The sequence below is a fragment of the Phocoena phocoena genome, chromosome 5 (assembly GCF_963924675.1).
Source record: "Phocoena phocoena chromosome 5, mPhoPho1.1, whole genome shotgun sequence".
Classification (NCBI taxonomy): domain Eukaryota; kingdom Metazoa; phylum Chordata; class Mammalia; order Artiodactyla; family Phocoenidae; genus Phocoena; species Phocoena phocoena.
Window position 1 is genome coordinate 17,718,269 of NC_089223.1, and position 26,156 is coordinate 17,744,424.

General features: G+C 37.7%; 2 protein-coding genes across 2 annotated transcripts in view; one reads left to right on the top strand and one right to left on the bottom strand.

Annotated features, from left to right (window-relative positions):
• Positions 1-8,585, top strand: part of DAPP1 (dual adaptor of phosphotyrosine and 3-phosphoinositides 1) — a 57,962-nt gene extending 49,377 nt beyond the window's left edge. Inside the window, exons 5-9 of the mRNA XM_065878116.1 lie at positions 1,635-1,682; positions 3,074-3,136; positions 4,563-4,648; positions 7,097-7,184; positions 8,517-8,585. Coding sequence (XP_065734188.1) covers positions 1,635-1,682; positions 3,074-3,136; positions 4,563-4,648; positions 7,097-7,184; positions 8,517-8,585 — 354 coding nt within the window. The remainder of the gene's footprint in view (positions 1-1,634; positions 1,683-3,073; positions 3,137-4,562; positions 4,649-7,096; positions 7,185-8,516) is intronic.
• A 5,667-nt stretch (positions 8,586-14,252) lies between these two features.
• LAMTOR3 (late endosomal/lysosomal adaptor, MAPK and MTOR activator 3) lies at positions 14,253-25,542 on the bottom strand. Its single transcript, XM_065877764.1, has 7 exons — positions 25,403-25,542; positions 25,039-25,084; positions 22,412-22,446; positions 19,837-19,895; positions 18,175-18,308; positions 16,973-17,036; positions 14,253-15,273 (listed from the first exon to the last, which is right to left on the bottom strand). Exons 2-7 carry the CDS (start codon positions 25,045-25,047, stop codon positions 15,200-15,202), a joined length of 375 nt encoding a protein of 124 aa, XP_065733836.1. The 5' UTR covers positions 25,048-25,084; positions 25,403-25,542; the 3' UTR covers positions 14,253-15,199.
• Positions 25,543-26,156: the final 614 nt, after the last annotated feature.

Sequence of the window (26,156 nt, forward strand, 5' to 3'; positions counted from 1 at the left end):
GGTTTTGGACTAAATTTAAGGCAGGTAGGGAGGCAGGTAGAAAGGAGGGTAGGCAGGCTAATGCTTTATTTTTAAAATATTTAGGTTGTTTCCAATTTGGGGCTATTATAAACATCTTTCTTATTACAGATCATATATTTTTAAAAACATAAATCTGCTGTATAGTTGTTTCCTTTCTTACCTCCTGAGGCCATGAATAAAGTTGGTATTCTCAGCTTCTTTCTCTGCAAACTTCTATTTATCTATCAAAACCTTAGAAAGATACTAGACTTATATTGTTTGGATGGAGGTAAGATGGAGTGAATAGCATATCCCTTAGTAAGATTTTAGTAAATAATTCTATCAGACTCTTCTATGAAACAATTTACCCTTAATTATTTTGCCTCTGCAGACTCAACAATCCCAAATGTTAACTTTTTTCTATTTCCATAATATAATACCCAAACTCAATTCAGTCAGTTCAATTTTGTTTAGTGTCAAAATAAATCAAGCTGATTATTTGATATCAAATTCACCAATATTATTTAGCATTATTTAAATGAATGCCTGGGAAGTTCATCCTTACTTAAATGCCATAGAACTGTAGAGGAAGTGGTCATATATTATTTCTAGTTTTCACTCTCTTTGTTGTTCCTCTTTTTATTTGGTAGGGAGAATTCACCTCAGGGAAACATACTCTAGAAACTCCCAGGAAAAAAACATTGACATCAACAAGTCATTTCCTAGTTTTTATTCCTTTTTTCTTACTAATATAAGATATATTATGACATTATATTAGAACATAACATCTTACCAGGAATTTAATTTCTTTGGAAATTTATGAACTTAGAATATTTTTCATCTGAGGGTCCTGGTTTTATGCAAATTTCTATTCACACAGTTCCCCACCATTCCTTACATTTTGTAGGTGCCAGCTAAGTGTGTAATGTTGTTACTCTGGAATTAATGATGAGTGAGTTAAAAGGAATGACTCATTCTCACTTCAAATCCCTTTTGGATGAATCCCGTGTAAATAAGTCTGCACTCATGAAAATCTGTTTCATGTACTATAGGTCTCAAGAGGCTGTCTGCAAAAAAATAAAAGGGGGGTTAAAGGAGAATTACATGATAAAATAAATGTTGAAAATGCTATTTCTAATGTTCTTTCTTTACAATTCATGAAGCACATTAGCATAAAACAGACTCCGGGAAGTACAGAAATCCTTCTTTGAAGGATTAAAATCCTTCTTAATCCAGAGTTTCCCAGATACTGACCCCATGTCAGTGTGTGTGGACATATTTATGTGCATAACACCCCACCAACAATGCAAGCAGCTGGGATGCACACACACACTTTGCCCAATGCCGACTTTTATGAGTGGTATGATGTGGCTGATTGTTTGCAAACTGCGAACTCGTGTTAGAGGAGAATCTGTCCATTGTTGCCTGTTGCTACAGAATCACACCAGATGATCTGGTCTGAAAACAGTCTCTCACAACACAGGGAGGATTTTCAAGTGCCTAGATGAAAACTGAGAGGCAATTACTTAAAGATCAAAGGCAAACTTGTGTTTCATTTTAAAAAGGACAGAAATAGAAAAACAAAAATAAAGTTGTGATAGCTCTGGGCTTCACTTGTTTCATTCTTTTTTCAGCTGGGCACCAAAGAAGGTTACCTCACCAAACAGGGGGGGCTCGTCAAGGTAAGGAAGCACGTTGCTGCCAGCCACAAAGAAAGAGAGCACATCATGGGGGCTCAACCCTCATTTTGACTTTTTAAAAAGCAGAACCTACTTATTTTGACCCAGTTATATTTACCTCTTTCCAGAGTTCATCTTTATGGCCAATATTAGTCAAAACTCTGGAAAATGACTTGACTATTCTTTGGCAAAGCCAAATGTATGAGAATAGCCTACATTTAATACCCAAGAAAACATATAATCCTTTTGATGCAATGATTGAGGATGAACGTAGCAAGTTAACTCTAGCACATATCTTGGCCTTTTAAGATTTTTTAACAAAAAAGAAGTCAAAATTGGATGAAATGTTTACCTAACAGTAGCCCCCAAAAGACCCGTCACCGACATGAATGTAACTATATTATAAAATCCCAAAGAAAACAAAATTTAGGACTTTACTAATTGGGGGGGTATCCTCTATTTATGTGATTATACCTTTAAAGTTACTCTATTCCATTTTCACGTGCCAAGAAGACCTTCATGGAATGTGTCTGTTCTTTCCCATTTTAAGAGTCAGGACACTTAACCTCTCTCAAGGATACTGGCCTGCTTGAATTTAACCTAAGTATTTAGTTATTTGTGTCCCTACTGGACTGGATGCTCCCTAAGGAGAGGAAGTATTCATGTTCATAGCATTATGTTTAAATCCAGTTACTTCTTTTAACCGGGACATTGCCACCCAACATCATTAGTGTTCTGTTAGTACATAAGAAAGAGGCAGTGGGTAACAGCTGTTTTTCCACCAATGTCATGGAGTTCTTAGGCAAGGTTTAGAATTGCATGTGGTTGAGCTTCCTAAACCTCAATCTGCTTATTTGTAAAACAAGAATAATAATATTGGGTTGGCCAAAAAGTTCGTTCGGGCTTTTCCATAGGATAGTAAAAACCCCGAATGAACTTTTTGGCCAACCCAATATTTGGCAATGTTTGGGGATTGGCTATAATGTATATAAACCTCCAAGGATAGTATGTAGCCCTCAGTAGGTGCTGAACAATGATATCTATTTTTATTATGGAGTTTTATTAAGATTATTAAGTCTTAATAAGATGGAAATTTCAGCAGTTTGTTATAAATCACCTTGAATGTTTATGATAGGTTATTTCTTTTTACTTGTTTAAAAATGTTGATATATTTGCCTTCGTTGTGAGCTTAATGCATGGAATCATTTTAATTTTTGAAACTTTAAAATTTTAAGTTTTATTTTGAAAGTTTTTCCCTCAGAAACAACACCGCAAGAATATCTTATTGTATCTAATCTTTTAGGTATTTTTACAACAAAAGGAAATTATCTAGTTCAAATATTGTGGTCCTGTATTCAAAACCTACATGTTTTAATTTTTTTTTTTTTTCTCAGACCTGGAAAACGAGGTGGTTCACTTTGCACAGAAATGAACTGAAATACTTCAAAGACCAGATGGTAAGAAACATGGTCATATATTTTCCCTTTAAAAATGAACCCTGTACCACTATGGAGAACACTATAGAGGTTCCTTAAAAAACTACAGATAGAACTACCATACGACCCAGCAATCCCACTGCTGGGCATATACCTTGAGAAAACCATAATTCAAAAAGAGTCATGTACCACAATGTTCACTGCAGCTCTATTTACAATAGCCAGGACATGGAAGCAACCTAAGTGTCCATCAACAGATGAATGGATAAAGAAGATGTGGCACATGTATACAATGGAATATTACTCAGCCATAAAAAGAAACGAATTGTTATTTGTAGTGAGGTGGATGGACCTAGAGTCTGTCATACAGAGTGAAGTAAGTCAGAGAGAGAAAAACAAATACCATATGCTAACACATGTATATGGAATGTAAAAAGAAAAAAGTGGTTCTGAAGAACCTAGGGGCAGGACAGGAATAAAGAGGCAGATGTCGAGAATGGACTTGAGGACACGGGGAGGGGGAAGGGTAAGCTGGGACGAAGTGAGAGAGTGGCATGGACTTATATATACACTACCAAACGTGAAATAGATAGCTAGTGGGAAGCAGCCGCATAGCACAGGGAGATCAGCAGCTCGGTGCTTTGTGTCCACCTAGAGGGCTGGGATAGGGAGGGTGGGAGGGAGACGCAAGAGCGAGGAGAAATGGGGATAAATGTATATGTATAGCTGATTCACTTTGTTATACAGCAGAAAATAACACAACACCGTAAAGCAATTATACTCCAAAAAAGATGTTAAAAAAAAAAAGAGCCCTGTAGATGAAATGTCTGCCTTCAAAATCCCTGAAATTTTATGAGCACCTGAAACATCCTATAAACGATTGGAGATGTGAATTCTTGATTCCTGATATGAGCAGTGTTCTTTTGCAAAGACGAGATGTGTATCCCAGACACGGCTCTCTCAGGCTGGCTAACCTCTAGCTCACTGAGGACATCATTCCCTCCATCTAAGGCAATGGAATTGTTCTCTTGCCATAGTATTAACTGTCTCTTGCAGCAGTGTCCTCCTTTATTAAAAATATGTCCATTTCTCATGCCGATTTCATTAAACAAATTAAAAATTATTTCATCTCTCCTACACAAAATTTCTGAGTAAGTGGATGTTTAAAAACATGGGAGACAAATATGACTCCCTTCCACGTGTTAAAAATCCATCTCCACCAAATTTAAATTGACAAAGAAAATCTCTTCCTAATGTCCAGTTTCATGAAAAGCCAATCCCCAGATGAGCATGTGACTTCCCTTAGGAAGGTTTTCTATAATCAGTCCCCATAGTGGAAGGAAAGTTGACAGTCGCTCATAGTGCAGACTTGTTAGGGGAACAAGTGATGTACAGATTTGTATGTGTGTTCTTATGATGACACAGTTTGCCCTTTTATTTTTTTAAGTCACCAGAACCAATTCGGAGCCTAGATTTAACAGAATGTTCGGCTGTACAATTTGATTATTCACAGGAAAGGGTGAACTGTTTTTGGTAAGTTGTTTTATAAAGTAAATGTTTTTAAAAGTCTTCTTGCCAGACAGTTTAGCAGAAGAATAAAAAATTGTATGTTTTAATGTGTACAAATGTTCTGATCTGAGGCAAGTGGGTTTAACCGTCATACAGGGCATGTATGTCAGAAGTGCTTTCAGCCGAGTGTGACATAATACCTCATTTAAAGTGACTTAAACAAGTAGGAAAATCTCCTGGGTATAATTGTTTAGGTTGTACACTGCACAAGTATGATGCACTGCACAAGTAGGATGCCATTCACATCGTAGACAGCTTTTATTCCTTTGAGGTGTTTTATTCAATTTCAATTACAACCTTGTTGACTCCAACAATGAGTGATTTGTATAATGATGACAATTCTGGCAGATGGCACAAAAGTGTTTTGTTCTGTCACAATCAGTATATCATGACAATTTTATAACTGGGAGAAGTAAAGTATCTTGAGAAAAGAGTGTCTTATTTCTCACCCTGAACTAGTTGAAGGTACGTTGCAGACATCATGGCACTTTATCCCTGAATACTTAAATTTGCATCTCCTAAGAAAAAAAAAATCACCTATAGAACTACAATACCATTGTCACACCTAAGAAAATTAACATTAACTACTATTAATTAATGATTGTATAGTATCAACCAATAATGGAAATCTTTTTAAAATTCACATAAAGGTACCATATGAATTAACAAGGGGTTATATTTCTCATATAACAAGCAATTGGGAGATAGGCAGCTACCTTGACAAGGTCAGGTCCAATGTCTCGATAATTCTCTTGGTCTTTTCCTCATGCTTACTACCTCAGGGTCCAAGAGAGCTACTCTAACTGTAGGCCTCACATTTTCATGTAAGGCATAAAGAAAGATGCTGGGATGGTATTAGCCAGGTCTGCCCTTTGTATCAGGAAAGCAGACATTTTCCCAGAAACTCTTCTATCGGATTGTTCCTCATCTCATTGGCCAAGACTGAGTCCCATGGCCATCACTAGCAGCAGAGGAAGCTAGAAAACAGTATAGTACGATCATAAGTGGCTCCGACTAATTATAATTTATCACCTGGGGTTCTGTTAGCAAGAAGAGAGGAAAAATTATCTGTATTAACAGGCAATTAATCATGTCTTTCCCAGGGAGGACCAAACAATGACAATTCCAGCAACTGGTTCTGTACACAATATCACACCTTCCCCCCAGCTCCCCCTCTCTCTACTCACTGCCCAACCGGACCTCACGTCAGGGTTTACCTTTTATACACAGGGACTTCCCTCTTGTCTATTCAACATTAATTACTGGTATAACCAGATGTGCTGCTTTGGTTTTAGGATATAGAAACCCTTCTGATTTCACTTTAAGGCTTTTTTTTAAATTAATTTTTTATTTTTGGCTGCATTGGGTCTTTGTTGCTGCGCGCGGGCTGTTCTCTAGTTGCGTCGAGCGGAGGCTGCTTTTCGTTGCGGTGCGCGGGCTTCTCACTGCGGTGGCTTCTCTTGCACGGCACAGGCTCTAGGTGCTCGGGCTTCAGTAGCTGTGGCACGTAGGCTCAGTAGTTGTGGCTCGCGGGCTCAGTAGTTATGGCTCACGGGCTCTAGAGCGCAGGTTCAGTAGTTGTGATGCATGGGCTTAGTTGCTCCGCGGCATGTGGGATCTTCCCCCATCAAGGATCAAACCGGTGTCTCCTGCATTGGCAGGCGGATTCTTAACCACTGCGCCACCAGGGAAGTCCAAGGCTTTATTTTTTTCATTTTTCACAAAAAGGACAAAAAGATTTTTAGTGTTTGGCATCTCAACTGTAAGGACAGGAGGTGTGGGCGAGATATAAGTCTGACGATTTTGACTCTATAGCCAAAGAGACAAAGAAGGAGTTAACTCTATTCCTAGAACAACAGTCTTTCATGCCAGTAGGCAAGTTTGTCTTCCCTTCAGCAAAGATTAACTCATGGCCAGAAGTGGGCAAAATAAATAGTTGAAGAGATTTATTGTCTCTTTTTCCTGCCCTGAAAAGTTAAAACTGTCTTCATCCACAGAGGGCAGTGTCATCCTCGCTGAAGTCAGCTAACACAAATGAGCTCCTTCAATAAACTCTCTTATCTGTCTTTGAATCATAGCACAAGTTCTGAGTCATTTAACAGATCAGCTGAATAAACACATATGTGTATTCAGTCTAAGACATGAACAATAAAGTGATCTGGGGGTGACCTGGACCTTTTTTTTCTTTGGGCTCTCATTAGAAAATACAAATCTGGTCTGTAATATGAATCTGCAGCCTCAACATTTCTGCGTTTGCTGGCAGGACTAGCTCCATATATACCGGCTCCTCAAGTTCTCACCCAGGTTCTTTGTCAATTCTTTTTCCCCTTGGAATACTCTAATTAGTGCTCAACTAATAGATGTTCAACCAACTATCTGGAGTGTCTTACATTCTTTCTTTTGTCTTATCAGCTTAGTATTTCCATTCAGGACATTTTATCTCTGTGCAAAGACAGGAGTAGAAGCTGACGAGTGGATCAAGATATTACGCTGGAAGTTGGTGAGTTATTCATGCCTCTGGATACCTAGTACTCAGAAATCACATGTTGATGATTTCAAACATATTTCTATTGAAAGAGTCAGACAACCCCCGAGAACAGACGGGAGGTCTACTTGCAGACTTATGGAAGAGTCTGTTCATTCTTCTGGGATGTGGAAGGGATGGAGAAAGGAGTAAAAGAAAAAGAACGAAAATGCACTGGGGTCTCAGCCCCAGAGCCTAGCCTCACACCCTGGTGTCTATCAGGCTTCCTTTAAGTGTGTGGGCTGGTCCAAGTTTGCCTGGAGGAGGACATGTGGGACCAGAGGCCAGACAGAGGAAAGCAGACATATTTCTATAGTAGAAAATCCTTTTATTTTGTCAGAGAAGGAGGCTTGCCAGAGAGACTTAGCTTCATGTTCAGTGTAAGCGTTACTTTGTGCCAGTCAAGGACCAAAGGTGTGTTAATTTATCTGCTTTCTATGTACCTCCCAGGAGGAAGACAAAGGGCTTATAAGAATTTACTAGTCTCATGCATTTTTTGTATGTTTCCAAGTTAGTGAGTTGTTAGGCAAGAACTTGTCCTTAAAGCTTTCTCAAATTTCCTATAAATACCATCTTGAAACCCGTCATGTTTTCAACTACAGACAATTATTCCTAATTTTTAAAATGAAATTAGCTGATATATACAATCTTATTGAATATTCCTTTCCAAATACTGGGATTTTTGCTTTTGGTTATCTTTTCAGTTTGAGATCCAAAGAAATATACTACTCATTCTGAGACAGTTCCAATGTATTTGATATTCAATGGGGAAATACTCTGCCATATGAAGCTTTTGCTCAAATACGAATCATTTTTTATTTCTTCTATTTTGTGACTATGCAAGTGACACAATCATTATAGAAAATTTAAAGTAAAAATATATCAAATGCACATCCTTTCAGACTTCTCCCTCTGCAAATAAATATTAGAAACAAAATTTCATCATTCTGCAGTGTTCTTTACTTGCTAACTCCACTTAACAATATATCATGAACATCTTTCCAAATCAATAAATTTAGATCTATATCTTCATTTTGATTCGTTGAATAGTATTGCATTTTATGGATTACTAAAAGTATTAGGCCAGTTCCCAATTTGTGCATGTTTTAGCAACCACTTTACAGTATAGTCTCCTGAGAAAAATACAAAAAACCAGAATAAAGCTTGGGGAGGAGGGAACATGATAATTAATTTGCAGTTGCACGGTTTTCTTACTAGTTAGCATTTCTTATTTAATATTTGTTAAAAGCCAGTTTGCTATCTTAAAGTTGCTCAATAATAAATACACGTGGGTGTGCTTTCTTGCAGTCTCAAATAAGAAAACAGCTTGATCAAGGGGAAGGCACAATCCGATCTCGCTCATTCATCTTTAAATAGACAGACCTTCCTCGATAAGGGATGCCCTGACCCAGGAGAAGGGTGGAATGTTCCTGATGTTGTGATCCACAGCAGGTTTCAGATGAAAGCTAAGGATTTTTCTGTAGAAACAAATCAAAAGCAGATGTGGATTTGGACCTCTCAGAAGACACCACATTTGCTGACTCACAGAATACTGCTGCCCTTCAAGATCCTGCCATGTCCCTGAGAATACCGAAGGCTCCTCGTTCTCATGGAGACGGATGAACCACTGCGACCAGGTGTGCTCGATCTTAGAACACGCGATGGGAGATGGTTTTTGTTTTCCCTCATTGTTGTCCCCAAGCTGGCTGACATTAGTTACCCAAAGTCCCACTCTGCACCAGGGTCAACTCATCTGACTTCCAAGTTGTGCTATTATCCAGGAAGGAAACAGCTATATATGTAGCCCGAGGTTTAGACTGCTTTTCAGAAAGTGTATTGGGATAGCAATTGTCCAAGATTGGGGCAGAGGAGCAGTGTTGTTTTTACTTTTTTTCCCCTTTATACAAAAAACAAAACAATTTCCAAAACTAAAATGGAAAATGTTTGTAGTATTTATTTTCTCTTTGTAAAAGGCTCAGATATCTACCGGGTCCTTTCTTCCCCTCTAATGATAAACCTGTGAGAACTAAATCTCCTGTGGGCTATTGGGTAAGATGATAAGGATAATGGAAGGTACAATCTTAAAAAAGCATCTCTTTTAGTCATTTTGGGGGAAATGCTTTAAAGAGTGAGAAAACATAAATTGAGGAAGAGTGATAAAGTAGTAACTTGTAGTTTAATAATAATGATCACGATAATTATTATAACAATAATAGAGCACTTGTAAGCACTAAGTTATCTTCATCCAACACTTCTCAAACAGAGTGAAAGAAACTTTCCAAGTAGAGTGTGTTATAACAATCCCTTCCCCAGAGTGAGAGGGAGGTATTTGCCCAAGAGAAGAAAGATGTACCTTGCACTGCACGGAGCACCCTACACCTTATTCAAAAGGAACTTCTTTTGTCTATTGAGGGAGTAACACTAAATCCACATGCAAAGGGTAATGCTGTGTTTGTTACACAGCATTTTCAAGCCAGAACAAGGGGATTGAAATAGGGGGATGAGATACTGGCATCCAGAGCTCCTAAATAGATTTTAACCCCTTCTATTATCTTTATTAATACTGCTTTTTTAGACTGAAGTTTGAAGGGAGACAAAAGTGGAGGAAGAGCCCAAACAAAAAGGTTGTGGAGCAAAGCTATGATATGACACTGCTCTTGCAGTCCAAAGGGCTACTTTGTTGAATACGTTTCTTCTGTTATTTAAACATCTAGGACTCAGAAATTATATTAAATTTTTGTATGTTTCAACAAGGTTTTTAATGTATTTTGTAATGTTTGTATCATACGGAATATAGCAAATGTCAAGTTAAAATGTATTGTGTTGGGCTTCCCTGGTGGTGCAGTGGTTGAGAGTCCGCCTGCCGATGCAGGGGACACGGGTTCGTGCCCCAGTCCGGGAAGATCCCACATGCCATGGAGCGGCTGGGCCCGTGAGCCATGGCCACTAGGCCTGCGCGTCCGGAGCCTGTGCTCCGCAGCGGGAGAGGCCACAGCAGTGAGAGCCCCGCGTAACGCAAAAAAAAAAAAAGTATTGTGTCAAGTTTGCAAAGTAAGGAGTTAGACATAAATCTTCACTGAGACGTACAGTTTTGTTTTGTTTTCTTAGATCCAAGTGTGTTGTGTAGGTAACATTGTTTTCATTTTTTGTAAAATATGTCATGTTTATTTACATTCTTTGGTTCTGTTTATTAAAAACAGCATGATTTTGCTGTGCCTGTAATATTTTGCTACTAAAGTATTTTTAATAACTGTAATTTAAAAGAAATATAACCAATTAATATCATAAATAGCAATGAAGAGTCCACTTTGGTTAGACTATGAGCTACAAAGGATTGAAAGATTCAGAGTTGAAGAAATAGTCCCCGTCCTCAAGGAGTTTTCAGTTGAATATGGAAAAGATAGGAAATACATCCATGACGACGTACAGAAGTAAATAGATAAATACTTCAAGTGAGGCACACAAAGCTATATGATGGAGTGGGCTTCAGCTGGGATAAAGCCATTGTTTGGAGGGTTTTGACATGAAAAGGGCGATCTAACATACACCATGCAATTAGTACTACCCCAGATGCTTTACCTGCTTTCTTTACCTGTCTCAGCCCTGAAAAGTGATCATGATTTTACCCCGAGGGATCTCAGGGAAGGGCCCTAGGACGAGGAAGGATGATTCGTGCCAAATCGGAGTGGGGCTGTTTGGGAGACTAGCTGTCTGTGTAAAGCTCTGTCGCTAACAGTATGTGCTCATCATAAAGTACCTCAAGACACAGCTGAAGGATTAGCAGTTATTCTCAGAATCCCCCCAACCCCGGGAAAATCTTGCCCCGCAGAAGCACTGCTGCCTCTGGACCAGGAGAGCGCCCCACTCAACGGTAAGATGGCTGTTACTGCCTCGGAGGGAAACCCGTCCCTATTCCTGGGCCACTGGACAGGAGGACACTCAGCAGGCCACAGGCCCCTCTCTCCAGCCCAGGGCACTCGGGAGACTGGGCTCTTTGGTCCTTCCCTCTCACTCACGCTCGGGGTGCAGGTCAGGGAGTTACACTGAGTCCGTTTCAGGCAGAGAGCAAGAGAATTATTACAGGATGAATATAAACTCTACTTCCCTCCTCTACTGCTACTTCAGGTCAACTGCAGCAAACTTGTAGTTTTGCCAAAGTCTTCCCAGCCACGTTGAGCCTACACTCTGCTCACCACGACTCAGGCTGTCTGGGCATGACGTCGAGCAGAGCTTCTTAAATTATCTGTGGAAAAGGGCCAGATTTATTTTCTTTTAAAATTTATTTTCTATCAGACTGGGAATTTGTAAAATCCAATAAGTTATTAGAACACTGAAGTAAAAATACAACTATCACAATCTCAGTTTTTAAATCAAATTCAATAGACATAGTATGTCTGCTGTTTTTTAAACCCTTAACCCTCAACTTCTGTAACTTATTTTGTACTAACAAACAGAACAGCCCAGTCTGTGGACATTTCAAGTAGGTCTGGCTAGTGGACAGCCAAGTAAAATAAAGCAAGAGCCTTCTTGAGAAAGAATTCATCTTGATGCTGCTATGAAGGTATTTCATAGATGTGCTTAATAACATCTACAATCCCCTGAATTTATATAAAAGAGGTTATGCTCCATAACATGGGTGGGGCTCATTCAAGCAGTTGAAAGGCCTCAAGAGCAAAACTGGGGTTTCCATGGGGAAGAAATTCTCCCTGTAGACTGCAGCCTCAGCTCCTGCCCGAGATTTTCCAGGCTTCTGGCCTGCCCTGCAGATTTTGGGGCTTGCCAATTTCCAAAATCAGGTAACCAGTCCCTTGAATTAAGTCTAATTCATGTATATATCCTACTGGTTGTTTTTTGGTGAACCCCAAGTGATACAACTTTCTTTCCCAAATACCTCATCACCATTTTATTATAAATTTTGTTGTTTGCTGAAATATTTTATTTAGTTAATTTTATCACTTTTGGATAGTTAACAATTCAATAAGTAAAGTTTACAGTGAAAAGGGTCACTCCTGGGAACCCTGTCCCCCAATTACCTAGTTCCACTCCACGGAGGCTACCCATGTTACCACATTCTGTGCATCTTCAGAGATACCTATCATACACAAGCAAATATGAATATACATCTATATTTTTTCTTCCTATACATAAGTTGTAACATAGCACACAGTTTCACACCATGCTTTTTCTTCTGAACATTATGTTTTGGAGATCATTCCATCTCAGTACCCAAAGTCTTCTTCGTTCTTTTTTCCATTGGGCAAATGTAGAAATTTCTTTAACCAACCCTCTATGATTAGGGTGAACATATAATCTATCTAAAGTGGGACCCTTCAGAGTTGAAAGGAGCACTAATAATTACACCGAGAACAGCAGATATAAAATGGCATTGTTACAAAAAAAAACAAAACAGGTCACCTCATCTATGATGGATACTTGTTTCCAATCCTTTAATGTTACTAAATTGCAATGACTATAAGTATATACTTTTCACACATCCATATGCATCGGTAACATGAATATCTAGAAGTGGAATTGTGGGCTTTTGTGTCAATTTGACTCAACATGGGGTGCCCAAATTATTTTGTCTCTGTGGGTTCTCTTTCTCTGGAGAATCCTAATACATTGGGTAAAAGGTTATGTGCACTTGAGTTTGGTAGAGATTGCCAAGTTGTCCTATTTAGAAGGATATAACAATTCACACGTCCATCAGTAGGGCATAAAGGATGTCTGTGCTAATTTTTTTTTTTTTTTTTTGCAGTACGTGGGCCTCTCACTGTTGTGGCCTCTCCCATTGTGGAGCACAGGCTCCGGACGCACAGGCTCAGCAGCCATGGCTCACGGGCCCAGCCGCTCCGCGGCATGTGGGATCTTCCTGGACCGGGGCGTGAACCCGTGTCCCCTGCATCGGCAGGTGGACTCTCAACCACTGCGCCACCAGGGAAGCCCTGTGCTGATTTTTCAATAAATCCTTCCCAATTGACTTATGATGTCATCGTCACAATGTTTTAACTCCTCATATGTATGTACTAAAGTCTGTTTCTGGGTTGTTCTGTTCTACTGATCTGTCTAGTTGTGCACCTGATGCAGTTTTACATTATCCTTTAAAAATAATCTAGTTTTATATTACCTTTTCAAAAATTCCTTAGAAAGTTTCAACTTATTTTTCTGGATGAACTAAAGAATAATTTAACTATTATACCCCTTAAAATAGAGATTTTAACAGTAGCAGTGTTCACCATGCAGAGGTTAAATATCTCCATTTATTAGTTCTCTTTCCTGTGGTGGGTATGAATGTGTGTAGGTACACATATAAAATTACCAGTAATTACAATTTTGGTCACCTCACTTATGAAAGACTTTCTTGCTTCATGCACCACTGCATTGGCAAAACTTCCTGGACACTATTAAATAATAATCTGGAGAATGGGAATTCTCGATTTTAATGGATGTGTCTAATGCTTCATTAGGTTGTAACAATTAACTGTTTATAGCATGCTGCAGGTAAAACATATCTCCTGCCTCTCTTTCTTTGTAAAGGCTGTTGTTCCTGCCCAATTTAAATGCCCCATTCTGTGTTTTCTATAGCATCCTGTGCACAGCTTCATCACAGCATTTCCTATACCTGCTCCGTTTACTAAGCTGTACATTCTTTAAAGATAGGTACCACAATTTAGTCTCATATTTGTAGAGGATGGGAGAAGAGAGGGAAGGAGGGAGGAAGAAAGGAAGGCAAGAAGGAGGAGGCAGGCACAGTGCCCGGCTGATCTTACTGCACAACTTGAGAGACTGCATTTGTACACATGTCATGTAAAATGCACTCCCGGAGCACAGAAATATGAGGTACACTGTGCTCCTTAGAATTCTGCAATGTGGTAGCACTAGTGAATGGCGCACAGTAGGTGCTCAATGCCAGGTACCAGTGACAAACTGATTGTCAAAGATCCTAGGAGGAAATTAACAACCTTGAATGATGGACTGCATTCCTGAAAATGAAAAGCACATGCTAGAACTGTAATACCAATTTCAGAGATTAAATTAGGCTCATGGATGAGGTTTATTTTCCAACTCACAGTTTATGTTAGGTAAAACGGTCTCCAAACCAGACGTGAAACAGTCACTTATTCGTGTGGTTGAAAGAGTGAATTAAGTTAATTATAGTCTTTAAACGTTTGAAAACCGTCTGGGGGAAAAAAAACCTACATAGTGCTCAAACTGTACTTCTAAAAATACTATTTTATTTATACTCATGTATGAAAAGAAAGGGCTATACTACCATGTTTACATACATACCAATATTGGAAACAATTCAATAATGAATCACATCTAAATTTTATAAAGAATACACAAACATTAAAAAACACTGATTGGTTACAGAAAGCAGAGTGGAAGAAAAAAACATTAGCTATCATTTTCATTTCCATTAAAGAGCAGCACCCTCTGAGAAGAATCAAATCAGTTAGTAATACTCACCTATACTGCAAAATAATATATACAAAGGAAAGTTAGTGATTGTACTGATTCTATTACTTTTACTAAGCCATTTTATCTTCCTCTCAATGCAAATAAAATAATATGAAGAAAAATATGTCCTCACTATTCACAATAAAAAGAGTCTGCTTCATTCTGCAGGCCTGGCATATTGTACAATAGGGAGCACTTCATGGCTCAAGTGGATCAAAGTATCATTTTGATTCTGAGCCACCGAATAGAATCTCATGCATTATTTGGTGACTGGACTAACTCCATAGGAGCTGTGATAGATTGAACCGTTTCTGTGGAATCCCCAGACCTCACAAATAAGAAAAGGCCCTACACAAGAAAAGAATCAATCTGTCCGTAAATTCTATCTATAGGCTCTTTCTCTAGTGTAAGGTGGAAAAAGGGGCCCTTTCTTGAGTACATGGATACAAGTGTTGTTGTGGTCTAAAGATTGCTGGATTGATACTGTCTGATATAATGAAGATAAGGTATACACAGAAACCACTGCCAGATTAAGAAACTTCCACAACTTGTCTCAATTCTTCAAATAATGGAGCAAGTTCCTTTTCTAGGCTGACAATTAGTCCTAAAACAAAGGGATTAAGAAAATTTGAACATTAGAAAAATGTTTATCAAAATGTATAATACTAAAAAAGTAAGTGAGACATAGTTCATTCTCCATTACTAAAACATACTTAAAACAAAATATTGTAATTCTAAATAAAGTAATCAAAAACCCATATTCATTATGGTTTATTTTTATCATCTATTAACATAAATAAATGAAAATATTTATATGTATTAGAAGATGTAAAATGAATTACATATGTGCTATAATTTTGTTAGTTTTGAAAGGAAAGCTTTAATTTATACCTTATTATTTCAAAATCTGCACTGATTCAGGAATAATACTCATGATTTTTACTAAAAAAAGGTATACTTTTTTCCTGAGCCAATTTTAATGAACTTTATCAAGATAGGTAGATAGCAAAGGAATAATCAAATATTTATTATATAAATTCAATAAAGCTAAGATATAAATGGGTATTTCAAATGAAAACAATAATTTTAAAGATGCTTGGTAGGAGTATAAAACATATACTGAAAGAAACAAACTAGTCTAGAAATTAGCTTCTCCTTAGTTTACCAGAGTAGAAGGCTATATATATCTTAAATACTGCTTGTTTTATGCTCAAATAAAGATCTTCCTCTGTCTCACAGAGCATTAAAAGCATCTGGGATTCTCAAGGAAATGTTCTAAGTATCAATACTAAAATACAGTTCTGCACATTATCATAATTTATAACAACTGATGATTTTATCACATGACTGATTTATCAGAACTGAGGTTTAATATACTTAAAATATTGACACCACTACCATCCTATACAATTTATAAAGTGTTTTCACATATGATATTTTATAGCTTCAAAACATTTAGAAATGGAAGAGACCCAATAGATCATCAGATCTAAACCCCTCATTTTAAAGATGAGGAATCTAAATACAGGCTTCAGTGACATAGCTGGAAACAAAGTGGGCTCAAAGAGCTTGGAAAGAGAAAAAACAGAAAAGGAATGCGTAACAGTTCTAACAGCGGTGAAAGCTGAAGGAGACAGACCTTAAAAAAATTCCACTTTAACCAAAAGAGGAAAAAAATTACAATTCAACTGAATACTGTCATTATTTTACATGAAAATAGACAGTGAAGGCTACTGGATACAATGAGATCTTACTATCCTCTTTAGAAAGTACAGCTTCCCAGTGTTCGTCCTCAAATTCTTCCACCCTAAAGAAGAATGAGTATATTCATCCTAGTCACACTCTTTAAATTCTCAATCACATTCATCTTGCCCACTATTGTTCAACATTTTATAGATTGGTCTATATGGAACTGAACTCATCCTTGATCGTTTTTACGTGTTCTGTTTGGTTATCTTCTCTACTCTTCTTTGTTTTCTTAAACTGTTGTAACGTGAGCAAGATATAGCATTCAAGAGGTGGAGATAACATTTAATTTTCCTTTCTATCTTAAACGATCACTTACCTATACACTGTCTCATTTGAACTAAAAAATAAGCGCACAAGATCGAGAAAGCAGACATTAGCTCCATTACACAGATATGAAAAACACAGTTCAGAGAAGTTACACTTCCAGAGATCAAGGAACAGATGGTAGACTGGGCCATGAATTTAGGTTTTCTTACTCTAAATCTGCTATTCCTATCATATTAGACTGCTCAGATATGGTATTATAAAGAATTAAAAGCCGTATTAAAACACACCTGTATTAGCATTGCTGCTGGCTATGAAACTCACCACCAAAGGTAAACGATTGAATTGAACCACCTAAAAAGAGAACAAGATCTAAATAATATGTTACATAGTGAAAAGCTAGTGTAATTCAGATGAAATATCTTAACCTTCCAAAAAACTTTAAATGGTCAATGTGTAAGATACTAGCCTAACATCATGGTATTACATCATGAAAACATGCAACAGTGAAAATAAGTATTTCCATAAAACAGGCTTACTGATTATCTCTTAGAGACATTAATACCACTTAGCCTGGAAAGTTTTAAGGTGGGGCTGTGTCTTCTTCATCTTTTTTTATCTTCTAAAGCCCTGCAGAGTGTCAATTACATAATAGGGGCTCAATAAATATTTGATAAGCAAATAGGTCAAGGCAGTATTTCTCAGTCATTCAAGTGGTTATAACTTAATGATCTTCTGCCTCCTCTGAACCACTATAATTTAAATTAATTTAAATTTAAATTAACTTTGAATCAACTATCTTTTTAAAAAATTTAGCTTCAACCTAACCCTTATTGGCTAAATTAAAGGTCAGATGGGCTGGTTATCTCTTGCCTAAAAGACATTAAAACATATAACTTTTAAAATAAAAAATGTCACTTATGTAGCATCAGTAGTACATGACATACTCTGGGAAACATTGTTCTAAAGTAGAAGTGATTAATTTATTCTAAAGAAGAAAATCCAGCTGGAGGTCAAGAGATATGTAGCAACTAATTTCTTTCCCACAAATAATAACCTCACTTATTTTATATATTTCAAACCAAATGAAGGAATTAGTAGTGATAACAAATTTAAATAACTTATCATTTGATTTTCAAGGAAATTTCTGTATCTGTCACCACCACAATTAAAAAAGTGTGTCATTTGAGAAATCACAGTTGTTAAATAAGCTAAGGGCACCATCTACTGGAGGTAATAGTGACCTGATTTACCCTTTTTAGGATTAACATATACTTTACTACTAAATCTTTTAATCTAATTTTCTATATTAATTAATTCCTGAAATGTGAAAAAAATTACTACAGTTTAACATAACCAATTTGAAGGTTAAGATTTTATAATTCCATCCCCTTCGAAACTAAAATTTAGAATTATAAAACAAACTATTTTATACAGAAGACATAATAATAGTTGAAATCATCAGCAAACCATTTGATAATTATGAACTTACCTGGTAGGTGTTATAGTAACAGATGATACTTTTATTTTTTGAAAGTCCAAGTTTGCTCCCTTGGTCTGTTGCAAGGGCAAAAGTAGACAAGAAACCAGGTCTCAAAGCATGCTCTGGAGCATTATCATTGGCCACTGGAAATATAAATGATTTAAGTAAAAATTATGCAGGAAATATGGTAGGGAAAAGATCTAGAGCACTTTTTTTTTAACATAAACCTGTAAAAAATGGATCACAATGGTTATGCTTCACAATACTGAAAATCATATTACTAACTGGGTCTCATCAATTTAGGTGGGAAAAACCACTCAGCCAGAAGTTAAGTGATCATAACTAAGGGAAGAAATGCTGGTTCTCACAATTTTTTAAAATTTTCAAATGAATACTAATTGTTTCCATTTTCTTAATATCTAACTTAAAACACAGATTATGATTATCAGTACAATTAATAAATTGAATGTTTTGGTTAACTGAGAGCAACGCTAGAATAGTAAAAAAAAAAAGCTTCAAAAACCTTTGCTCTTATAAAACCCACAGAAGTATCTTTTGTAGATAATAATAATTCTACAACTGGCCATGTGTTTTAAGTTTCTTTCACTCATTAAAAGGTCTAAGTGGAGTTAGTTGTACCAGTAAATGCTGAGCTTAAGGCTTTTAACACAGCGATCCTCAGAAAGAACATGAGAACTGGAAAATCTCTGAGATTACTTTCTTCAAAGCCCTCATTACAGAACTGAGAAAAGGTAAGTGACTTGCCCATGGCTACCTATGTTCTATGCTGGGTTAGAAAGCACACTGGATCACACATCAGGAGATGATGGGTTCTTTGCCTATCTTGTCACTGACTCATGTGCAACTTTGGACTGACAATGTATTCTTTGTGCTTGGCCATTTTCATTTATAAAATGAAAGAACTAAATTAGCTAATTTCTAAACTTTCTTTGAATTCTAAAGTCTGAAATTATCTGACATATATGATAACCCCAGGTGGAAAATAAATTGTAAACAAAATATGCAGGACATTATTTACTCTTTCTGTGACATATATACTTTAAAAAAAAAGGTAAAACTCAGGCAAAAAGAATTTTTTTTCTTTTTCTTTCTTTTATTTTTTTCCTTAGGTTAACCAGTTCTTCTTTAGGCAAAAATTATTGTTAGATTCTGGTAAACTAAAGTAATTGTGAAGTTAAAAGCTTTTCAAAATCTTACTTCCAGTAAGGAAGCAGAACAAGAAAGAGTAAACAAAACAATAAATTTATGTTAATTCAAATGTATGGATGTTTATCCTAAAACTACTAGCAATACTGATAAAAAACATATATTGGGGGAGTCTGTGTGTATAATATATCTACACATATGCCCACTCTCATCACTTAGATTTACTAATCGTTTACATAAAATGTCTTTAATGGGAAACTGGGTTTGTGATAAATCCAAGCTTAAACTCTGGATGATATCGTGATACATCTGATATATAATAAGTTACTTAAGATTCCAACCCAGCCTTCAACACACAAAAGCAAACATTTCCTCCCAAACTAAGACCATCTCCTGAATGTATTGAAATGGGTTATTTTATGCTTGCCTTCTATATTACTCAGATATAAATACATTTTTATTCAAAAGCAAACAGGACACTGGCATGTAATTGCTCCATTTTACCTTTAATGACAGGCACTCCATCTCTATCTGACACAACAATAGCATGGAGCCCCTCAACACTAGAAAGAAAACAAAAAGTTAAAATATTATAAAACATTTTCTCGAAATATGTACCTTCAAAGTCATAATGGTAATTTTCATGTATTATTTCTGAAAAACCATGGGAACTCAATTATTGATATAAGGTCCTATAACATGTTTGCCAAAACTCTTCCACCATAACAAGCAAAAACAGACACAGTTGCCTTCACACACGTATAATCTAAAAGGAGAGCAGCTATCATTCAGATCACCTCATGCAAATATAAAACTACAACTTGGGAAGTGCCATTAAGAGATATGTGGGGATACGTGAGCCTATAAAAGGGGGGTTGATTCAGACAGGTGGGTCAGGGAAGGCTTCCTTGAGGAAGTGGTATCTCAGCCGAGATGCTATGGTACTAAGAAAAGAGGGGCAGAAAGATCATTGTAAGCTGAGGGAACAGGACAGAAAGAATGGAGGTCATACAGCAATCCTTTCAGCCACGCCTACACAAAAAGTAAGCAGAATGGTTAAGTCTACAGCTGTGAAGTTAGAAAGACCTGGTTTCCAGTTCAGAGTCTGGTGCTTACTGTTTAAGCTACCTTGTGTCAGTTACAAAACCTCTATCTAAGTCTCAGTTAATCTGAAACTGGGGATAAGTGTACTTATTTGGCTACTGTGAAATTTAAAAAATAATGCATGTAAAGCAGAGGGTGGTTGGTACATAATTAACATTCAAAAATATTAACATCAATGTTGTCACCTGTGCACACTGAGAATGACATAATTTATCCATGCAGTTTAAATACTAAATTATTAGTGAGACTCCCTAGAGCACAAAAATGTTAAAAATTATAATGGGGAAACATCCTCAAACTTTCATCATTTACAAAGGACCTATAGCCCCTTAACTATAACACAAAGCCTACAGTCCTGTAACTCCAGGCACACCTCGTTTTACTGGGCTGCACTTTACTGAGCTTTGATAACCCTGCACCGAGCAGGTCTATGGGCACCATTTTCCCAACAGTATGTGCTCACTTTGTGCTTCTGTGTCACATTTTGATAATTCTCACAGTATTTCAAACTTTTTCATTATTACCATATTTGCTACGGTTATCTGTGATAAATGATCTTGGATGTTACTATTGTAATTATTTTGGGGTGCCACAAACCATGTTCATACAAGATGGTGAACTAATCTGATGAATGTTGTGTATTGTGACTGCTCCACTGACTGGCGGCTTCCCCACCTCTCTCCCTATTCCCTGTGACATAACAATATCGAAATTAGGCCAGTTAGTAACCCTACAATAGCCTCTAAGTGTTATAGTGAAAGGAAGAGTCACACATCTCTCATTTAAGTCAAAATCTAGAAATTTGATAATTAAAATTGCTTTGGACAGTTCCAGCTTGGATGGTCATTTTTATGGCCCTGCCCTACTGTGCAAAGCTGAGGCTACTGGTACTGCTGATCATTAGGTTGAGAACAGAATCGGCAGCTTGTCTTTACAGTTGCCAGCACTAGGAGGGAGACAGTAAAAATGAATCTAAGTATCATATTAACATAAAGTCAATGGTAACAAATAACACTTCAGTAGTGATTTCTTTCTGAGTAGAGAAGAATATAGATAAATCAAAACTAGAAGATAATACTAATTTCAACTGCTCTGTAATCAGAGTAAAGGCACAAGCCTAGGCAAACCACACAAACCAATTTAGGCAAAAATCCAAACAAGTGTTTTTCTTTTTCTTTCCCCACCTATGTAAATTGACATCTAAAACCTTTTTAACATCAAACAGATTCGGAGAATAAGAAATAAAAATTAAAAAAAAAAAGGATCTCACTACATATTCTGCTATACTAATTCAAAGGTTATTCAATTCTTCTGGAATGTGAGAATGGATGTCTCAATATATTCCTCTCTTTCATGCCCTTAACTCTAAGGTATCATTTTACATTAAACTAAATGTGAATTTTAATTCAACTAAAGTGACAAAGTCCTCTGAATCAGTAAAATACCTAAAAGGAAGTCACTGTCCTCAACACAAGAGCCTAATTTATAAAATGGTGCATCAAATGGACTGTGGGCAGGTAGAAGAAAGCCTTGTGATTTTTCCAAGTATGAGCTGCTAAGTCTAGCATTTTCCGGTTATGTAGACTCAGCAATTAGGTCTTGCAAGCAATGTGAAAAATAAAGGCAAATTCTTAGGTTTTTTCCCCTTGAAATTACTCCAACTACGTCAAAGTATAATCCAGTAAATCGCTATGAAAGAACTCTAAAGTGGCAAGAAATCTGGGTTCTAGCCCTCTCGCATTCACTAGCTGTTTAACCTCAGACAAGTCATGTAACTTCTCTAAGAGCTCATGTTGTTTACCTGCAAACTCGAAGCACATCACTTGTGCTACATAAGATTATGTTAGGTATTTGAAAGTGCTGAATAATAGCATAATACACATATATTAGTCTAAGATAAACAGAAAAAAAATACTACATAAAATTAACATATGTTAAGCAGAATTTATTTACTAACAAATTAGTAATTTTTTACCTTGGTAATTTTTTGTACAGGAATCGTTTTAGGTCCTGAAAGAGAATATAAAAAATCGTATTATAATAATAATGCCTTGTACTGGTTCTCTAGACACCGTCCTATCCACATCTCAGGTAACTTAAGTATTCATTCATAACCATTCTTGCTTGTGTTCTTTCTCTTTCTGATTTTGATGCTTTAACTAGCTGTGTGATTTCCAACAAGTTAACTAACCTTTTTCTCTAAGCCCCAGTTTCATTATTTGTTGAGTAGGGATAATTATAGAACCTACATCATAAGATTGTTATTGAACTTTATTGATACGATGCATGTAAAGTGATTAGCATATCCAGAAGTGGAAACACAAATACATATTAGCAGTAATATTAGATCATACTTTTCATACTATTGTACACCTTCTTGTTGCTAACTTTGTGTTCACTTGAGAATATATTATGAACATCTTTCCATATCCACAGACTTTCTAACATTACTTTCACAGTCTTGGGTAAGTTGACGAGCTTCTCTGAAACTCAGTTTCCTCGCATGGCTAAAGACAAACCACAATGTGTGTCAAGTGTTTAGCATGGAACACAATTACGACTAAAGAAACAGAAGACTACATTGTCTCATTACACTCTCTCATCTGGGGAGTTTCATTGACAATCCCGGCATCAATCATGAGCTCTACATAGGTAAATCAGACTGTTTTGGCCCTTTAATCCCTACTATTCTCCAAACCTGGACGTTCACTTTATTTCATGTTATCACCATCAGCTTATCTTTGCACACACTATCACAAAGCTCAACTCATCACTTTTCATCCGAAATCCAGATTTCCCCAATCTCTTCTTGTTTCCACTAATGGCACTACCAATCCCTGTCACTTACTCAGCTTTGAAACCTAAAGTAATATTTAACCCAAAACTCGCATGTATCACTTTAAAAATCACTTGTGAAGCCAAATGTTTTTAAACTGATGTTCTTCTCTCCTTTCCAAATGATGTTACGGTTTAGGTTCAGTTTACTGTTTATGACTTACACTGGCCTCCCAATTGGTATGACGGTCTACCATTTCTACCCCACACATTTCTACACAATGCCAATAATCGTATTATTCTCCTTCTCTAAATCTATAGTTGCAGTGATTCTCAACCCTGGCTATGGAAAACACCTGGAGAGCATAAAAATAACTCTGATGCCTGGTTTGGAGGGGCTCCCCACATGATTCCCTGTCCAGCCAAGATCAAGAATCAATGTTTGAATGGCTCTCCACTGTTTACCAAATTATGTACAAATTCTGTAGACATGTGAGGCTCCCTACAATATGGTCTACAACTAATTTTACAGTCCTGCTTCCTACCACTCCCTCATACACTTCCTCAGCCGCAGCTGAAATGGACTATTCACAGCTCCTCCACATACATCTTTTCCTTTCCTATCTCTAACTTTGCTTATGCTATTCGTTCTACTAGTAATACCTTCTCGGCCTTTAAAAAAAAAAATTGCTACTCATCATTTAGAGCTAATCTCAACCACCAAATACTCCAAACCAGCTTTCCTGATAAAGACAAACCGAGGCAATCCCTCTCTCCTTTGAATTTTTACACAATAATGTATGCACATGTGTGATCACTTGCTTACTATACTTTTTTTTTTTAACTTTAGAAACCCTTAAGGAAAGAAATCATACCTTAGTCATCTTTATTTCTCTCACAGTCCTTACTACAGCAATCTTTTCAAGGGAGATGCTGAAAAGAATTTAGTGACCTGATTATGCCTGGAGAATAAGGCCTCAAAAATATAATGGAAGACACCCAAAAATGGAGTGATAAAGGCATAAAAAGTTGCTAACTGTTGAAAAACATAATCTTGCAACCTAAACAGAAAAATCCGATTCATATTGATGTTGAATGACCATTTAGTGTGCTGGTTAAGAGCACGGGCTCTGGAGCCAGTCTGCCTGGGTTGCTATCTTGACTCCACAACTTCCTAGTTGTGTAACCTGAGGAAGTCACTTGATCTTTCTGTGCCTTAGCACCCTCATCTATAACACAGGGATAATAATAATAGTGCCTACCTCAAAAAAGTTACTGTAAGAATTAAATGAGTGTATGTTCAAGGTTCCAAAGAATGTTTAGCATGTATGTCAGCAAAATAACAGTATGTAAACTATAAACAAACACAGACGTTAACAGTATTAATTACCTGCTGTTTCTAGGAGTGAAGTTCTCTAAATTTAGAATTTTGCTTGTATTTGCTTGTATTGCTGTGCTAAAGAGGTGTTGGTTATAAATCATCTGCAATTGCTACAATAAGCTCAGAGAGACGTAACACTTACTGGAAAAAGATTCAGAGCAACAAACCATCATTTAGAAATCGAAATGGGAGATATGCAGAGCTTCTCTCAAGCCCGCAGAACTGGGGCGTGGGAAAAAAAATCTTCTCAACCTCAGGCACCTTAGAGTCCTCCAAGCCCATTCCAGGCAGAAACTCGGGACCCCGCAAACTACTCAAATTAATCTCTCACTTCGGACCCTAGAGAAAATAATGAAGTGGAGGGAAGCGCTAGAACGAAACAAATTTGTACTTGGGAAGCGCTACCTCTCCCCGCCCACTCTCTCCTTCCTCTTGTGTAAACTCACATCCGCCATGATGAACCCCTTCCTCTCGCAGGATCAGTCTCCACGCCTGAAAAAGAAACTCCTGATGACTCTCCTCTCACCACTTCCTCGCCCTCCCCACCTCCAACCCCATACGCGGGGTCAGCTTTCCTCAGGGTCAGACAAGGATCCGCGACTCCAGGGCTCGTGACAGGGAGGCTGAAGGCACTCGGAGTTTCCACATACCCAGACGGGTAACCGAGATGCCTGACCTCAGCCCATTTCACCCTCTCACACCCAAAACTCAGGCCTAAAGGGGAGGCGAAAGGGGCGTTCTCTCTTCCGTCTCACCGCCCGCGCCACCTGCGGGCCCAAGCCTAACACCGGGCAAACTGGCTCCAGTTACCTGGGTTTCTGGGCTGCCCGGTTCCCTAAGCTGTCACTTCAGACGACAGCTTCTGACACAGGTTCCTCCAAAAGCCGCCGTCACGTGATTTGTAACCGCCTTCGTGCTCCAGGAAGCACTTCCCAGACCTCCGACCCCGGTGACGCCGGATTTCCGGGGAGGTGCTTCGGCGAAAGGGAGCGCGCGTACGCGCGACGCGCCCAGCCCTGCCCCGCAACCCGGGGGCTGCTTCCTGCACCTGCACAGAGACCCGGACGTCGCGACCTCGGCTGTCGGATCGAGATTCCCAAGAAATCGCTGAGCCGTGAAGACCCCCGGAAAACGCAAGCAAGAAGACGTTTTTGTTTGCAGAAGGTGGAAAAATCTCATTAGTTTTTTTAGGGCCCGTTATCTTAAAACCTCTTCTTGTAGATGGAGAAATTTGAAGGGGTGGTGTTACACGCTTGAACAGCAAACACCAGATTGCCCTTGATTAGAAGTCCCAGGTCCATAAGTTTCTGACCCCAATTTAAAGCTCTTTTGGCTTTCCCATGGGTGCTACCCACGTACTGTGACTCAGGCCCTGTCTAGATTGAATCGAGGATCCATGAGCTTTCTGGAGATGAGTTATGTGTGTACCTGAAGCCTCTACATATGCAGACATTGAACAACTTTCTTTCACTGGCCCTTGACTTAGAAGGCTATACCTTTAAGGACTGCCTACATTACTTTTTGTTTCGTGCATTGCTTGTGTGCACATTTAAGGAAAACCTAC